This window comes from Orycteropus afer, unplaced genomic scaffold (genome assembly GCF_000298275.1).
Source record: "Orycteropus afer afer isolate SDZICR_OR568_19922 unplaced genomic scaffold, OryAfe1.0 scaffold00498, whole genome shotgun sequence".
Taxonomy (NCBI): Eukaryota; Metazoa; Chordata; class Mammalia; order Tubulidentata; family Orycteropodidae; genus Orycteropus; species Orycteropus afer.
In genome coordinates, this window is record NW_006922085.1 from 1,549,340 (window position 1) to 1,567,327 (window position 17,988).

Here is a 17,988-nt window from a genome sequence, read left to right on the forward strand (position 1 = left end):
CAGGAGTAGGTGTACACTGAAAATGAGAGGAGCCAAAGACAGGGCTTGCACAAAAGGCAAGTTTTATTTCCCTTTCATCAGCTGATGGTGGAAGTTTCTGTGGTGACATTCCTTTTGGTGCTCTGAGTATTACCAGTTATGTCCCTGTGGAAAATGACTTCTGCACTGAAATGAGCCTGGGAGGTGCTGTTGGGTGGATCAAGTGGGGGATAGGCTCCTGTTTTTGTGCCTGGGCTCTCCAAGGGCAGGGGTGGACCCTGTACATTTCCCAAGCTTAACTGACAACAGAACCTCTCTTATAGAGAGACTAGATGTCTTTGGGATGCCTCTGATAAACACTATTCTTAAATTGTCACTTCCAGTCTTACTCTGAGCACCAGTTTTTCTTAAGGCTTGAGAATCTGCAGGGTTAATTAGATATCATTCACAAATTTGCTTTGCTACACAACTGTGCCCCACTACACTTGAATGTAACTTGATGGTCATAAAATTAATCATGTGGGGGCGTTGGGCCTTCCCATGTACCCAGATCTGTGTGCCCAGCTCTGCTTCCACTTCTGGTGAGGCTGGAAAGGAGTGTTGAGGGCTAGGATGAGACACTCAGACTTGATTCTGCCGTCAGAGTGAGTGATTACGTAGCAGGATGTTTCACTGGAACAAAAATCTGTGACATCAGATGAGCTCTGTTGGCATCAATACTCTGGGCTGACATATATGTTTGAGTGCTAGTGCAGATGTTCCCCTGCTATGTGACCTTGGATGTATCATTTCCCTCCCAAGCTAGCCCACCTGGCAGCCCCAGTTTTTTTTTTTTTTTTGTAGATTGTGATTTGGGTGAAAGTTTACAAAGCAAATTCATTTTCCATACAGCAGTTCATACATACTTTGTTTCATGACATTGACTGTAAATCCCCACAGTATAACAGTTCTCTTCCCACTTTCTCCCTGTAGTTACCTCTTCCCTGTGTCCTTCTTGCCTATGCACTCCTGCCCCTGAGCTATGCCCCTATGCAAACACTGCCTTTCTGTTTTCCCATAATTGATCACTCTAAGGAGTGTATCTACCTGATATAAATGTTCACCCTAAATGCTTGTCTGTTGTCTGGCTGGAAGCCACAGGAGTAAGTTCAGTTCCAGACCTAAAGGGTGACTAGGGACCATAGTCTCAGGGGTCTCACCAGGTTCTATCAGACCAGTAAACCTGGTCTTTTTTTTTTTAATGATTTTGTGTTTTGTTCCACATTGTTCTCCCATTCTATCCAGGATCTCTTGTACTGATCCCTTTCTGAGTGGTTGACAGTGGTAGCCAGGCACCATTTAGTTCTGGTCTCATGGGCATATAGGCTGAGGATTGCATAGTCTACTAGTCCCTTGGACCAGTTGTTTCCATGTCTCTTTGGTTTTCTTCATTCTTTGCTCTGGATGAGGAGAGATCCATTGTTGCATCTAGATGGCCACTTGTAACCTTTTAAGACCCCTGTTACTACTCACCAAAGTAGGATGTAGAACAAAGTTTTTGTGTAGTATTGCAAAAACGACAAGGAGGCCACATGTTCCGACATCTTCTAATCCCACGAGAGGAAGACAGGATTACCAGCAGTAACCCAAGGCCTATTCCTACAAGGCCAGCCATGCTGCCTCCCTCCAGCCCTTTCACGAACCGTTCCTCCCAAAGCACCCACCACCTCTCTCCTGGGTTCGATAATTCGCTGCAGTGGCCACACAGAACTCACGGATTACAGGGTTTATTAGGGAAGCACCAGGCTACAACTCAGGTTCAGGAAGAACGCTCAGTCTCTCTCCCAGCCCACCTTCCCTCAGCCAACAGTCTCTCACAGTCTCTTTCCCAGCAGTGCTGGTCCCTTGGTGTCTCACTTAGCAATGCGTTGTCTCTTGCGTCTCTTTCCCAGCAGCACGTGTCTCTTTCAGGGGCGCATGTCTCTTTCAGCAGCACATCTTCCTCCACCAGCAGTCAGAGAGAGAGTTCTGCCTCCAGGAGACCTCCTTTTGAGCCCGGAAGGGTGGTCAAAACTAGCCAATCACAGCATCAGAACTCTAAGCACGTGTGAGAGAGAGTGGGAACCGCCCAGAACATTGTATTGTGCCACGCCCAACAGAAATAACCCAGGTGGGGACTTTAAAATCAGGATCTCCTCAGTTGCTAATAGCAATTCCCACCTTGGAGTTTACAAAGACTTATGGGTAGAAAAGCCACACTAAGTAATTTACTACACCGCAAGTATGTTATGCCATTTGAGCTTGATGTCCCCTGCAACCATGGTCCTGAGCCCACAAGTCCAACTACTCATTCCCTCAGGGTGCTTGGCTGTGGCCAAGAAGTTATCATAATTTTGCCCCTAGTTAACTCTATTATATATTTGGACATTCTTATAGCATATACAAATTTGTATGTAGAAATATCATCTGCCAACCTTATATATGGTCATGGATGTATTCCCTTTTGCCTAGATATATGTGATTATTCAGCCTGTCTACCCATCTATTTACCCATAGATTGTTACCACTGACAATGCAATATTGTATATGTAAAAGTGTTTATCTTTGTTGTCTGTACCTGTTGGGTACCTCTCTGCATCTTCCCCTTCCTTAGTGCCATCATGTTGATGGCTTTTGGTACATTGCCTTTCCCTTCACCCAAATCAGTACTTGTCTCTACCTATCTGGCAATATTCCTTTTCCTCCCCTTCCATCCCTGATAGCCAACAATGAATGTTTCTTTCCATATATAAACCTTTCCTTGACTTTTTACAATAGTGAACTAATAAAATATTTGTCCTACTGGGATTGACTTACTCCACTCAGCATAATGTCCTCCAAGTTCATCCATGTTATGTGGTGTTTTGCAGATTCTACTTTATTCTTTAATGTTGCATAGTATTCCATTGTGTTTATGTACCATAGTTTGGTTTTCCATTCTTCTGTTGATGGGCACTTAGGTGGTTTCCATCTCTCGGCATCCCCAGTCTTTCTTGACCAATAAATGAGGTCAGTTATGCCTCACAGGGGGTGGGGCATTGACTCCCCTAATTGGAATTCTGAGTTATACCTCAGGCCTATCACATACTTCAGGCATTGCCAGTGATTAATTGTAGTGATCATTTTTAGGTTGTGTAGATAGTAGCACTTGTAACTCATGCTTGTGTCTCTTCTAGGTATCGGCAGCAGGGAAGGAGACTTTGCCGTCATGGCTGCATTGGGACCCGAAGAACCATGCTCTGGAGGGCCTCCCCCTTGACACTGACAAGGGTGTGCATTATATCTCAGTGAGTGCTGCACGGCTGGGGGCCAACGGGAGCCATGTCCCCCAGACTTCCAGCGTGTTCTCCATCGAGGTCTATCCTGAAGACCACAGTGAACCGCAGTCTGTGCGGGCGGCGTCACCAGAACCTGGCGAGGTAATGTCATCTACCTGTGCTGCTGATGAGCCTGTGACTGTCCTGACAGTGATTCTGGATGCTGACCTCACCAAGATGACTCCAAAGCAAAGAATTGACCTTCTGCACAGGATGCGGAGCTTTTCGGAAGTGGAGCTTCACAACATGAAGTTGGTGCCGGTGGTGAATAACAGATTGTTTGACATGTCGGCCTTCATGGCTGGTCCAGGAAATGCAAAAAAGGTGGTAGAGAATGGGGCCCTGCTCTCCTGGAGGCTGGGCTGCTCCCTGAATCAGAATAGTGTGCCTGATATCCGTGGTGTAGAGGCCCCTGCCAGGGAAGGGGCCATGTCTGCCCAGCTTGGCTATCCTGTGGTGGGTTGGCATATTGCCAACAAGAAGCCCCCTCTCCCCAAACGTATCCGAAGGCAGATTCATGCCACACCTACACCTGTCACTGCCATCGGGCCCCCAACCACGGCCATCCAGGAACCACCCTCCAGGATTGTGCCTACCCCCACATCTCCAGCTATTGCTCCTCCAACAGAGACCATGGCCCCTCCAGTCAGGGATCCTATTCCTGGGAAGCCCACAGTCACCATTAGGACTCGAGGTGCCATCATTCAGACCCCAACCCTAGGCCCCATCCAGCCCACTCGGGTGTCAGAAGCCGGCACCACAGTTCCTGGCCAGATTCGCCCAACGATGACCATTCCTGGCCCTGTGGAGCCCACAGCAGTTGCTACCCCTCCCACAACAACCACTAAGAAGCCACGAGTATCCATGCCAAAACCAGCCACACCTTCAACTGACTCTTCCACCACCACAACTCGCAGGCCAACCAAGAAGCCACGAACATCGCGACCAGTGTCGCGGGTTACCACCAAAGCTCCCATCACCAGATTGGAAACAGCCTCCCCGCCCACTCGCATCCGTACCACCACCAGTGGTGTGCCCCGGGGTATAGAGCCCAACCAGGCCCCAGAGCTCAAGAACCACATTGACAGGGTAGATGCCTGGGTTGGTACCTACTTTGAAGTGAAAATCCCACCAGACACATTTTATGACAACGAGGACACCACCACTGACAAGCTGAAGCTGACCCTAAAGCTGCGGGAGCAGCAGCTGGTGGGCGAGAAGTCCTGGGTACAGTTCAACAGCAATAGCCAGCTCATGTATGGCCTGCCCGACAGCAGCCATGTGGGCAAGCATGAGTATTTCATGCATGCCACAGACAAGGGGGGCCTCTCTGCTGTGGACGCCTTTGAGATCCATGTTCATAGGCGCCCTCAGGGGGACAGGGCTCCTGCACGGTTCAGTGCCAAGTTTGTGGGTGACCCAGCACCAGTGGTAAATGACATCCACAAGAAGATTACCCTGGTGAAGAAGCTGGCTTTTGCATTTGGGGACCGTAACTGCAGCACCATCACCCTGCAGAATATAACTCGTGGCTCCATTGTGGTGGAATGGACCAACAACACACTGCCCCTGGAGCCCTGCCCCAAGGAGCAAATCACGGGGCTGAGCCGGAGGATCGCTGAGGATGATGGGAAACCTCGGCTGACCTTTTCCAATGCCCTGGAGCCTGACTTCAAGGCCATGAGTGTTGCTGTGATGGGCTCAGGCAGCTGCCGGCACCTGCAGTTTATCCCTGTGACACTACCCAGAAAGGTGCCTTCGGAGGTGCCACCCACAGAGGTGCCAGACAGAGACCCTGAGAAGAGCAGTGAGGATGATGTCTATCTGCACACGGTCATTCCAGCTGTGGTGGTTGCAGCCATCCTGCTCATCGCCGGCATCATCGCGATGATCTGCTACCGCAAGAAGCGGAAGGGCAAGCTCACCCTGGAAGACCAGGCCACCTTCATCAAGAAAGGGGTGCCCATCATCTTTGCAGATGAGCTGGATGACTCCAAGCCTCCTCCTTCTTCCAGCATGCCACTCATCCTACAGGAGGAGAAGGCCCCCCTGCCCCCTCCTGAGTACCCCAACCAGAGCGTGCCCGAGACTACTCCTCTGAATCAGGACACCGTGGGAGAGTATACACCCCTACGGGATGAGGATCCCAATGCGCCTCCCTACCAGCCCCCTCCACCTTTCACAGCCCCCATGGAGGGCAAGGGCTCCCGTCCTAAGAACATGACCCCATACCGGTCGCCCCCTCCCTATGTCCCCCCTTAACTCACAAGCGCCTGGGTGGAGGCAGGGGTAGGGCAGGGGCCTGGAGACAACACGGTGTTGTCTGTGGAAACCGGTGGCCTGCAGACCATTGCCCACCGGAAGCCGACACCCGACCTAGCACACACTGACACACACGGGGCCTGGACAAGCCCATCCTCTCTGGTCCTCCCAAACCCCAAAGCAGCTGGAAAGACTTTGGGGACTTTTTTATTTTTATTTTTTGCCTAACAGCTTTTTGTTTGTTCATAGAAAATTCTTCGCTGCATTTTTGGTGGCTGGCTCTGAAAGCATCATTTGGAGTAGAGGTAGATGGAGGGAGCGAAGAACCGTGAATGAACTCGCAGGCAGTGCTGGGTGGCCGCCTGGCTCTCTGCGTTTTGCCTTTAACACTAACTGTACTGTTTTTTCTATTCACGTGTGTCTAGGTGCAGGATGTAACATGGAAAACAGTAGCTAAAGATTAAATTCAAAGGACTTTCAGAAGTTAAGGTTAAGTTTTTACATTTAATCTGCTGTTTACCTAAACTTGTATGTATAATTTTTGGGTGGGTATGGGGAATTGCTTTGCTAAAAATAAGCTCCCAGGGTGTTTCAAACTTAGAGAAGACCAAGGGACAGTATTTTTTATCAAAGGAATCCTATTTTTTCACACTATGTAAACTTGGTTGCTCTGATACCCCAGAGCCTGATTGGGGGCCTCCTGGCCCTGGCTAAGGGGCCAGAGCCCTGGTGCTGGGCTTGCTCTCCTGCTGTTGCCAGGGGCCAGTAGCTGGAGCGGCCCATTGGGCTGAGGACACCCCCACCCCATGCACGGTATTGGCCCACCTCAAAGGGGTCTTCACTTCCAGGGAAAAGGACTCCAAGAGGCAGCGGTGGCCATGGCCCCAAACCTAGGTGCTCCAGGGTGGGCCAGCTGCTCGGGGGGGGCGCCTGGGGAGGTCGAGGGACTCGACCACATCAATCTGTTTTCTTTTTTCCTTCTTTTTCCACCCCCCACCCCCGCCCCAAAAGGAATATCATGGTTTTTGAAACACTCAGTGGGGGACATTTTGGTGAAGATGCAATATTTTTATGTCATGTGATGCTCTTTCTTCACTTGACCTTGGCCGCTTTGTCCCAACAGTTCACAGCCCTACCCCCACCCCTTTTCTCTGGCACTCCAGTCCCGGGCCTCTCAGGCCTGAATGGCTGAAAAAGGTCTTGTGGTTAGAGAGGAGTGCCAGCAATAGTTCATAGTAAAAATCTGTGGGATCTCAAAGCTAATTTTTTACTAAAGTTTTTATACAGCCTCAAATTGTTTTATTAAAAAAAAAGATTAAAAATGGTGATGCTTATAGCAGTTTGTACAAGCTCTTAGTGTTGATTCTGTGGAACTGATGGCTTTGCTCATTTTGATTTATTTCACCCCTTTTCATAACAGTTTAAATTCTGGAATTACACTGGGACTTCTTTTGCCTTTTTTAGCAGAACATCTGTCCGTCCATCCATCTGCATCTCTGTCCCATGACTCAGGGGCACCCACTCTACTTTGATTCTCCTCCTTTGGAAGAAACTATTTTGAACTTGACTTTTCTTGACCATCTGAGAGTTATTTTGGGTATTTTTCAGGGAGGAATGCCCTTTGCAATAATGTTTCCCATCCCTGATCCGGGCAAGTGGGTGGACCCAGGCTCCTTTTGCACACCGAGCAGCCACTTCTAAGCCATATCGAGAGTTTTGTAGAGGGTTCATGTGTGCTGCCTCAGGAGGGGAGGGCTGGCAGGAGAGTTGAGGGCCTCTACCCACCGTTCTGTGGAGGGCGTTTCCCATCACGTCTTCTCCCACAAGGCCCAGCTCCTGTCCCCTACCCCAGTGCAAGAGGGTACTCTCGAGTGAGCAGTGCCCCTGTGGGCGGAGCCTGTAGATGAGGGCTCGGTGGACCACTTGTGACTGGATCTGTGCTTCTAGACCTTGGTCCAAGCTGGTGTTTCCCTGATGCCTCAGAATCAGGAGCACAAGTGGGGTCTGACCTGGTGAGATTATTTCTGATGATCTCGTCAAACAGTAAACAATTCCCAGTGTTCCAGGTGAGGGCTTTGAAAGGCCTTCCAAACAGCTCCGTTGCCCCTAGCAACCCTACTAACGGGGTACTGCCACGCAGAGACGTGGCTGGCCCAGAATGGCCTGTTGCCATAGCAACTGGAGGCAAAGGGGCAGTGAACAGAATAACAACAGCAACAATGCCCTTGCAGGCAGCCTTCTCCCCTAAGCACCACCAGGCTGGGCTGGACTCTCTGAGATGGAGAGCCAATTCACTTTCAAGTGTTCACCAACCACTGACGTGTTTTTATTTCCTTCTATATGATTTTAAGATGTGTTTTCTGCATTCTGTATAGAAACATATCAAACTAAATAAAAGCAGTGTCTTTATTACAGTGCTGCTGTCTCTGAGTGTTTGTTTCCTGGCCCCTACATGAGTTTCAAGATATGAGTGGTGAGGGTTGAAGTCTGTGTGACAAGAGTTCCAGTCAAGTACATTTTGAGTAGCTAGCCCAGTGGCCTCCACACAGTTTTACCATTTCTGTGCCCCTGGGATGGCCGGGGGTGTACCCAGAAGCTTTGCCAACACACACACTTCACATAGTACTTCTGCCTGTGAGACGTGTCTCCTTGAGCGTCTGTTTCCTCATCTGTAAGCTTATCCTGGGTAGGAAGATGATGGGAAAAAGGTCTACATCACAGGCTGCTTCCTCCAGAGTGGTTAAGCCCCTGCAGCTGCTGGGTAGTGGTCCCTCAGGCTGGGCCTCTGTAAAGGTGGGAACCTGGGAGTGCCTGTGCTTGATGCTCCATGCCATCCCTGCTCCACTGCCTGTGGGCTAGGGGCTGGCCAGTCTCTCCCAGGCAGGCAGTCCTTAGGCAAATTTGGTCTTGAGACTGGGAGAAGGGGAGAATGGTTTCTCTGGCTGCCTAGGTGGGCCTGTAGATCCTGGAGTATGGTGGGGTGGTGTCTGAAGTGCTTCTCCTGGGATGGACAGGCCAGTTTGGTAGGCTGAGCATGACTCAGTGCCTAGGAAGGGGATAGCGGGTTGTCCTGGGACATTGCCCAGGGTGAGTGGGAGGCAAGGGGAAGCAGCAGCTGTGTCTTCAGAGGCAGGATGATCACAGAACAACTGGTACCTCCACTGGGGCTCGTCCCTACTACTACCAGGTCCTCACCATCTCCCCCCTGCAACCCTTAGGCTGCCGCAAGACCTAGAGCAGAGGCTAGTCCCATATTGCAGGTAAAGCTGAGTCCCAGACTGGGGAGTAGTTGAAGGTCAAACAACTATTTGTGAAGCTAGGACTTGAGTGTGCACACATCGATAGTGCCAGGAAAGCTGTCCTTCTAGGCCTAGTGGCAGGGGCCCAAGAAATGATCCTACTTTTCAGCCACTTCTTGTTCTCTGGCCTCAGGAAGTTCTACGTAACTTCTAATGAGAAGCCGTTAGTCATGAGTGAACTTACTGTCCTGAGCTAGAGTGAAGGGATCTTTGGTCTTGGCAGAGAATAGTAAGGTCAGCAGAGCGGGGTTGAGGGTGGAAGTCTCTTCCCTGCCTTTTTCTCCTATAAGGAGAGTTTGGCCCAACGAACCCCTGTCCACAGCACTCCTGCCAAATCCCTGTGACCTTTTGTTGGGAGGGCGGAGAGTGGGGGATGTGGACTGCTTTTGAGCTGGAGTGTGGTGGAGGAAAGGGGTAGGAAGGGAGGGAATGGAGGGGGTGCTGGGAGAGTTAGGCCCACAGGAATCTGCCTTCCCACCTGCCTCTGACCCACAGCAAATTCCTAGTATCCTTGGTTTTCCCATCTGTTAGATGGGGACAGTACTGGTCTCCAAGGAGTTCTGGGACACCCTGGATCCTGGGGGATAGAGTTAGGATAAAGAATCTCTCCCAGTGGGTCTACTTGCCTGCAAAAGGGGCAGAGAATCTGAGTGGGGCTAGAGAGAGGTGCACTCCTTAAGGTAAAAAGATGCTGACTTGGGCTAAGAGCCTTAGGCCAGGCTTGAGGCAGGGCTGTTGGCTGTGGAATCTTGGGTTTCCAGGAGCTCCTAACAGCCTGACTCTAGAATACCACCAGGCAGGCTGATGGGGACTGGGTCCCACACAGCTCACCTTACACAGCCCCCAGCCTTGCCTTGCCTTGCCTTGGTTCCAACAGGCCGAACAAACTCCTGGAGGAGGCCCTTCCTCAGCTTCCCCAAAGCATGGAAGGCCCCACACAGGCATAGTCTTTCCAGGGTGAGCTTTGCTCATCTGGGTAATACTGTATCTTAAAAAATACCAGTCGCCTTGTGAGTTACTCTTTCCCTGCTTAAAGCTTACTTTCCCAAGCTTCCAGAGAGGGAAAAGGAATTGGCCCACGAGGCAGGTCGAAATCTGTGACCCAAACGCTTTAGGGAGTTTTATGATTATAAAATTTTGTTTATAAAGTAGAGCATCAAAGAATTATTTGAAGCCCCCCCACTAGAGGATTCTGGGTACCATTTCCCTGACAGGGACCTTAGCTCAGAAGGGAAGACAGGGCAAGAGGTTCAAAGTGGGGTGCCCATCCTTGTGAGCGGGGTTCCCCTGCAGGGAAGACTAGTCCCACTGCTGCAACTTTGTTGGAGGAGTCCCTGAAATCTCAGCTGGGGTGGGGGCGAAGGCGATCTGTGTTTCTGTGGAAGTCTCTGTGTGGTCAGGATGGTGCTCCTGAGTGGGTTTGGGGGTGGGGGAGCTGCGGGCGGCTCTCAACTTTGGTAGTGGCTTTAGGTGCCCTAGGTGAGCCCAGACTGCCTGCAGTTTTGGATCGAGTAAAGGGACAGGTGACTGTACCCGTGAGCTTTCAGGAGGTGGCACCAGAGACCGTGTTAAGACAGCCAGTGATGGGCGGGGCTGAGGAACTGGGCGGTGGACAGGGTTAATTAAGTAACTCCTCTGGCAGCGGGAAAGACTTCAGAGTTTGGAGAAGCAGGCTGTAGGCCGGGCAGAGGCTTCAGAAGGAAGACAGCGCAAGAAGAGTGGAGCTGAGGCTGGCGGAGAAACAACCAAGGCCTAGCCGAAAGCGCGGGACTGGGCAGGGCTAAGACCATGGGGCAGGAGGATCGCTGCCGCGGACTGGTGATGAAACTGAGTCCGCCTCCACTCTCTCACCACAAGGTGGAGTCCTTGAACAATCCCTGAAGCGTGTAAGGGCATTGAATGTAAGCTGGGGCGTGTGCAGCCTGTTTTACTTCGGGACCCTTCTCCCTTGGAAAGGAACCAAAAAATAGGAGGGGCGATTCTTGGCCGCAGGCTTCTGGATAGGTTATGCTCTTGAGGCCCACCAGCAGACCCGGAATTCGAACGTCTGTAGGCTGGAACTAGAAAGGGCTTTTGCCACACATTTCTGTGCCTCAATTTTTGCTGAGTTTTGTGTGCCGCGGGACCTGCACACAGTAGGGCTCAGAGCTTGTTGGGTGCTCCCTGAGCCTCCTGTCCCTGCAACCTGAGAGCTCCTGAGATCACAGTCCAAAGACAGAGATAGCTAAATACCGCCCTGTGGGATCTGGAAAGGTCCTGGGTGGCAGCCAGGTACCTCCCATTGAGTGGTTGGGGTTCCCCTATTCTTTGTCCCTGGGATAAGACACTTGCCAAGCATTCAAGGTTAGAGAGACAGGTGACTCCCTGGGTCGACCTTGGAGTGGAGGCAACCTGAAGCCTCAGAGAACACCTTTCCCTAAACTGTCTCCAGAGCCCCAGAATCACACTGGGACAACAGGGAATGTCCAGTGGAAAGCTGGCTAGGGCTCCCAGGACTGAGTATGCTGTTGCCTTCTGTCTCCCTAAATGTTACAGTATCAGGCTTAGAGGGCAAGGCCTAACTTTGGTGGCAGAATGGCTCAGAGCTCAGGCCAGGCCAGCTCCTTTTCTAGGGAATCGGATCCAGTGGTCCAGGATCATTTCTCACTTTCCTCAAAACCTCCACTGCAAAGGGTCATGGGAGAGAGACATCCAGAAATGGACTGGCTTGAGCCTGTGACAGCCAAAGGTGACAGCCAAAGGGGCTCTATTGGGGATTGGCAGCAACTTAACTCTGGGTATGCTTGGGGAGAGGGACCAGCTTTGTCCTGGCTGAACTCACCCTCGGGGAAAATGTGCCTGGTTGGGCTAGACAAGGAGCTAGGCATGGGGAATGTGGAAGGGGGCTTATGTAGTTCTGCACTTATTTGAGGAGCATATGGTAGGAGTTCTGGTAGTGTAATACCTAAGGCACTTGACTGCTAACCAGAAGGCTGACGGTTCAAACCCACCAGCCACTCCTCGGAAGGAAGATGGGGCAATCTACTTCTGTAGTGATACTGCCTCAGAAACCCAAGGAGGGTTTGCTATGAGTCAAATTCATGGCAGTGAGTTTGGTTTGGTTTTTATGGTGTGTAGGGGGTGTTCTGTGTGTGTGGTGGGGGAGGACAGCTCTGCTTTCCTGTATCCAGTGCAGTGATTAGAGACTGAGGAGTCATCAATTATGACCCCAATAGCTTTGATCTAGCAACCACTGTGCCTCCAAGCCCTGCCCAGGGCCCCAGGCAGCACATCCGCTTAGTTCTGGACTTCCAGCCTCAGAGAAGCCTGGAGCCAGGCAGTGCCAGAAGAAGGGAGAACCCATCTTGTGAGCCCTAAGAGGATCATTGGAGTAGAACTAGGAATGGGAGTGGGTTTTATTTGAATCAGCAAAGATGAGGGGAGGGAAGGCTCAGATGACCATGTGGCCTTTCTGTTCTCTTGGTGACCAGCCATGCTAGGAATTTTTCAGTCTGTATTGTCAGCTCAGTGTCAGAAAGACTGCCTTCCCAGAAGGCTGATGCCCACGCCAGGCCTCCCAGCTGGAGGGGTTATTAATACATAAACAGCAGTGGTAACCCAGATGTTGCTGCTGATCAACTGATACCTACTGCCACCCACCCCAGAACTTGGGGGAGCTAGGGAGGGTTCTCAGTAGCCCTCCTCCTGCTACCTTGATGCCTACAGTATGATTTCAGTCCTTACAGCCTGGCCTAGTGATGATGTAGCCACACCCAACAGTGCAGGGCAGGACTGTGGTCCTGTAGAGGGCCAGGGTCAAGTCCTCCAGGTTCAGGGAGCAACAACCAGGCAAAGGTCAGTTTTGGAGACTGTATGCTCAGTGAGGACAGAGTAGACTTGACATTTAGTTTCTGCTGCATCCTTGTGGCCTAGCACAGTACTGTCCTCTTCCTAGGGCTTAACAAACACCAGTCAATTTGAATTGAATTAAAACCATCCATCTGGACAGAGGCTTAAGGAACTATGTTGTTGTTGTTGTTATGTCCCATGGAGTCGGACCCGACTCATAGCGACCCCTCCTGGGGTTTCCGACAGTATCACTACAGAAGTAGATTGCCCCATCTTCCTTCCGAGGACTGGCTGGTGGGTTTGAACCATCAGCCTTCTGGTTAGCAGTCAAGTGCCTTAGGCACTATGCTACCACAGCTCCCTAAGGAACCTTTCTATTTGCTTCAGGATTTTGTTTCACCTTCAGAGACCCAAACCACCCTCCATTCTATTCATTTTTCCTGGGAGGCAGGGGATCTCCCAGTAGTTTCTGGGAACTGTCTGGGCACTCAGTAGAGATCAGTTATTCTCTTATTATAGTCTACTCTGATCAAAGATGGAGCTTGGTGTTGTTCAGTGGAGAATGGCTATGTCCCATGGCCCAAGATCTCTGGTGGTGAAGGATGATTCAGTAAGGTCCTTGAGTCTGCAGTAGCAGAACCACAGAGGGGTCAGGAGGCAGGGTACCTCTAAGATGCTCCTCTGTAGATATGTGGAATCGATCCTGATGCAGGGGCTGTGTGAACTGCCCTTTCCCCTGGGCTGTCATGTCTGAACCTCTGTTGGCTGGTCAGGAGAAGGCACAAAGGCATGACCTTCCACCTAGACCTGTTTTCCCCATCCATGGATTGGGGGGGGGGGCACTGTGGGAAGTGGGACACTAGTGGGAAGGACTGCAATAAGGATTGAGGTGGCATTTTCTTGGTTTTCTCTCTCCTTCTGAAAACTGAGCTACTGGAGGGCAAGCCCCACAGTCTTCTCTGGGCCTTGTGTGGATAGGAGTTGGGTACACACTGGCTGAAGGAGAGGAGGAGCGCCTGCATGCGTGAGCAAGACAGACAAAGGAAGCCTGGAGGCCCATCTGTGCGAGTGCAGAGGGGCAAGGAAAGCGGCATGTTTTGACTTGGATGCTTACAACTTAGAGAAACTGTGGCTTCATTACTTTTTCTTGTCATAACAAGTCTTCAGAAGCATGCAACTCTCATAGCAATGGGGCTTAATTAGCCTTCTTTGGAGCAATGCATGGGCGGTGGGGTTAGGCTGGTGGTAAACATTTCTGACGATTTTTTACTGAGTTTTTTACATAATGCAAGTAAGATAGTAAGATTTTCACATTGCAGCAGGAAAAGAATTATGCAGACAAGTACTGAGCAATTTCTATACCTTCCAGCCTTGTTTCCTTTTCCTACTCTATCAATCGCCATGGGCCACCTCAGGGCCCTACTACACAGCAAGGTTGTCCAGGCCAGCCCAGGTGAGCTGCTGCAGGACAGAAATCAAGTCTCTTGTTTGTAGTGTCATGCCAGCCTGAGATTTGCTTGGAGAACAGCCTTATTCCCCGTGTTAGTTGGTGGTGCCAGCAAACTTCAGTTAGGAAGGAAAGCCACTGTTTCTTTGGGTTTCCTTCCTTCCTTTTCAGTTGTTTCTCCTTCCCAGAGAAGGAGTGGGGGCAGGAAGCCAATTTTTCGAGTTGCTTCTCAGTGTGAGGTATGACAGGCCTCAACAATACTATAGCAAAAAGGACACAAAGCTCACAGAGCATCACAGACAGGACATAGAACTGTTCTCGGTCATCCTTCTTTTCCCCTCCTTCCCTGTTCTCTTCCACCTTCAATTACTCTACTTCCTTTTCTTACCTAAAGAAGGTTTGCCATCTTCTTCACCCCTACTGGCATCTTCATCTTTGGTTCCTGAGCCTCCCTGTGGAGGCTGCCATGCTGAAAGCATGAGTCCAAAGTGAACTGGGCTGTGTAGGGAAGCAGAATAAACCCAGAGTCTACACTCAGTCCCTCATGGTTGATTTGTATGTTGCCTTGCCAACTGCCCAGCTGGCCTCTGGGGCCTCCTGGGTCCCTGCCATCTCTTCATTCCCCTAAGATTTGCCATTCAATGACTGATCATTTTCACCAATTCCAGCAGCAAGTTGGCTCTGGCTGGGCCTTTTCTTTCTTTCTTTTTTTTTTTTAATACCATTTTCTCTCTGAGCCTCTAGAGTATCTGAGAGCATAGGCTTGAGAAGCACAGTGGACATGGCCATTTATCAGTTCTGTTTTGGCATTTGAACTGATTCTCCTCTCATCCAGCCTTTGTTCAAAATTCACCAAGTGAAGTTTAGGGGACTGGGAAACTCCTGCAGGGTCTCCATGTCCATCCTGTTCCTGGTGGGGCAGCAGCTAGACCCAAGAGGGAATGATACCAGCCATACCACACAGCTAGTTTGTACAAACTGAGAAGAAAAACCATGGTTTGTTCACATGTTATTAAGAATAGTCCAGCATAATTCTCCTAGGTAAGTGCAGACAGCACATTGACAATCCTGAAAAGGAAGAACTCTAGATGCAACCTCTGTACCCTCTCCTGAACTCATTAGTTAAATAGCCTAAATGCAGTGATGCAGGAGCTACAGCCACAAGGAGACTCTTGGAAGCACAGGTGAGAGAAACACTCAGAATGGCATGAAGGCCAGTCCAGGGGATATAAGCCAGACAAGGTCCTGGTGTTGAGGAGCCTCCAATCTAAGGCAACAGGAAGGAAATAACCTCTAGAGTGAGTAAGAATAGGAAACTGAATCAGAGCCCCAGATGACCAGAGGCTGGCACCACTTCATAGCTAGCACATAAAGCAGTTGTGCAGGAGCCCCTGGGAATATCAGGGCTGGATGTGGAGTGACAGGCATATTCCCTAGGGATGTTTCTCAGAGGAAGTGGAACTGGGAAAGTTTGACAGGAGGGGAGGGGCACCACTTACCCACACTTCCTTCTGGGTCCAATGAGCTTAAGCCCTGTCACTAAGGCAACAGAGACCCTGGAGGTCTGCTAACAGCTGGGAATCCAGTCTGAGGAGGGCAACTCCCAGGCTGGCTGGCTGGGTAGGGCTAATTACCCCCACAGGAACCAGGGATATGCTGATTTACATCTGTGGAAAGCCACAGCTCTTGTGGCTTTTGTAAAAACAAACATCTTTTTCTTCTCCCTTCCAAGTAGCCCAACTCACATTGACCAATGTCTATGAAGCTAAAAGGGCCTGGTCTGGGCCTAAGTCAGGCCACTGGCCTGCAAGTAGTGACCATGTGAATGCTATTCCCTGGGAGTGAAGGTATGGCACAAATTTCTCAAATCCCAGACCACTCTACTCTCACAATTTTCCATGTTAGAGGGACTACTATCATCCTTTGTTGTTGTTATGCGCTGTTGAGTTGATTCTACTCACAGTGACCTTGTAGGCAGAGCACAACTTCTCCATAGGGTTTCCTAGGCTGTAATATTTACAGAAGCAGATCACCAGGTCTTTTCTTCCTCAAAGCCGCTTGTGGGTTCAAACCACTGACCTTCTGTTAGCAGCTGAGCAATTCACCATTGTGTCACCAGGGCTCCTTATCCTAACTTTATAGGCTAGGAAATGGAGGTTTGGATAGCCTAAGTCAGTTGCCAAGGTCCCAGTCATGAAACGGTGGGGCTGGAATGTGAATCCATATGGAGCCTACACTAGATGTGCATAGTAGTCACCAGACACTCCTGAAGGTGACATAAATACCCTGCAGGACAGAAAAAAACACAGCAAGGACCATTATAATGCAGAAAGGGGGCCCTCATTACCTCAGGTGGTACATCAAGTCTAGGCAGCTTAACTTAAAGGGCAGCAGGTGTAAAGTTAGGAGAAAACACCAGGAAGTGGGGTACCTACATTTCCTCTCATGCTCACTCCACCCCAGAGTGTGGGAGGATCAGCTGAGAGTGCATAGGAGAAGGCCCAACCAGAGTCCTGGGCTGATCTCCCCAGAGTGACAGACACAACTCTGGTCGGTCTGTCAAACTAGCTATCAGAGTTTGCTAGGATCCCTGGATTATTTCAGGTCAGTTTAGAACTGCTGGCATTTCACCTGATATACTTCTCATCATAGGGAAAATTAAATGGGTTTGTAAAATGGGTCCAAGTTTACTCAAGCTTACTTCTACACAGTCATGATTTAAGAAATCACCGAGAATATGGAATATAAGCTGGATCCTCTAGGAAATTATTCTCCCTCAAGAAAGCATAGGCTTATGTGAGGAGATAGAAGAGTATTTGAGCAGTGTGCAAACTATAAACATGAGGGAATAGAAAAGTAATTTGGTAAACTTTCAGATGAATGCAGAAATACTGCAGCCCCTCACCTAGACAGTCCCTGGGAGCCACAGTTCTAGACCTCCAAGAACCATCAACTCCTTTTCTCCATCCTCAAAGTTACTGTCCCAGGCCTGCTGAGGTGTCCTCCCACCGGGCTGCAGGCCAGCCTGGCCACTGCCCTCACCTCTTCCGGTCTGTCTGCCCTGGTCGTGCCCTGGTAGGATCAGGCCTCCCTGTGAATCTCCAATGGTTCACACAGCCAACTGGACGTCTTCCCTCCCCATCTGGACCTTGGGACCCTCATAATCCCTCCCCAACACCTATCACCCTCTAACTCTCCGTCCTTTCACGACCTTGCGCCTCTGAGCACCCTTGTTCCTTTGGCTTTCCAGCTCCTCCGCATCCTCTGAGGCCACACATGGATGGCCCCTGAGGCCTGCCCCTACGACGCCCATCGCTACGGCACTGAAGTTACCCGGAGAGAGCCCCCACTCTGGATCGCCCCAGGACAGAGAACGCCGCGGACTTCAGGGCACTGCAGGCGCGGCGCCTCGAGGTCTCTTCTTGGGCCCGAAGTCCCGCTACCCCGACCCCGTGGAACGATCCTGTCATCCAGCCTAGCAAGGAGCTACCGCTGGACAAGCTGACCTCGGAAGGCGCATGCGCAGGCGCCAGTGGCTGTTTCCCGGCGACCTCGAGGCTAGCGCGTGGCCACGCGTCCTCGCGAGCTGACGGGAGCGCGCGGGGGTGGGGGCGGGAGTGTGAGGGGAAGGGGCGCGCGGACCGCGCATGCGCAGCAGCAGGCGGCGGCGCGAGCCGAGCTCGGAGATGGCGGCGGCGGCGGCCCCTAGCGTGTGAGCAGCAGCCAGGGAGCCGCCAGCCAGGGCCCAGCGCGACCCGGACCCGCCCTCCCGCTTGCCCACCATGGGCAACGAGGCCAGCCTGGAGGGCGGAGTTGGCGATGGACCGCTGCCGCCCGG

The 17,988-nt window shown here is 51.0% G+C and overlaps 1 protein-coding gene across 1 annotated transcript in view; it reads left to right on the forward strand.

Annotated features, from left to right (window-relative positions):
* DAG1 (dystroglycan 1) overlaps window positions 1–5,576 on the forward strand; it is an 18,960-nt gene extending 13,384 nt beyond the window's left edge. Inside the window, exon 2 of the mRNA XM_007955345.2 lies at window positions 3,174–5,576. Coding sequence (XP_007953536.1) covers window positions 3,174–5,576 — 2,403 coding nt within the window. The remainder of the gene's footprint in view (window positions 1–3,173) is intronic.
* The last annotated feature ends 12,412 nt before the right edge of the window (window positions 5,577–17,988 follow it).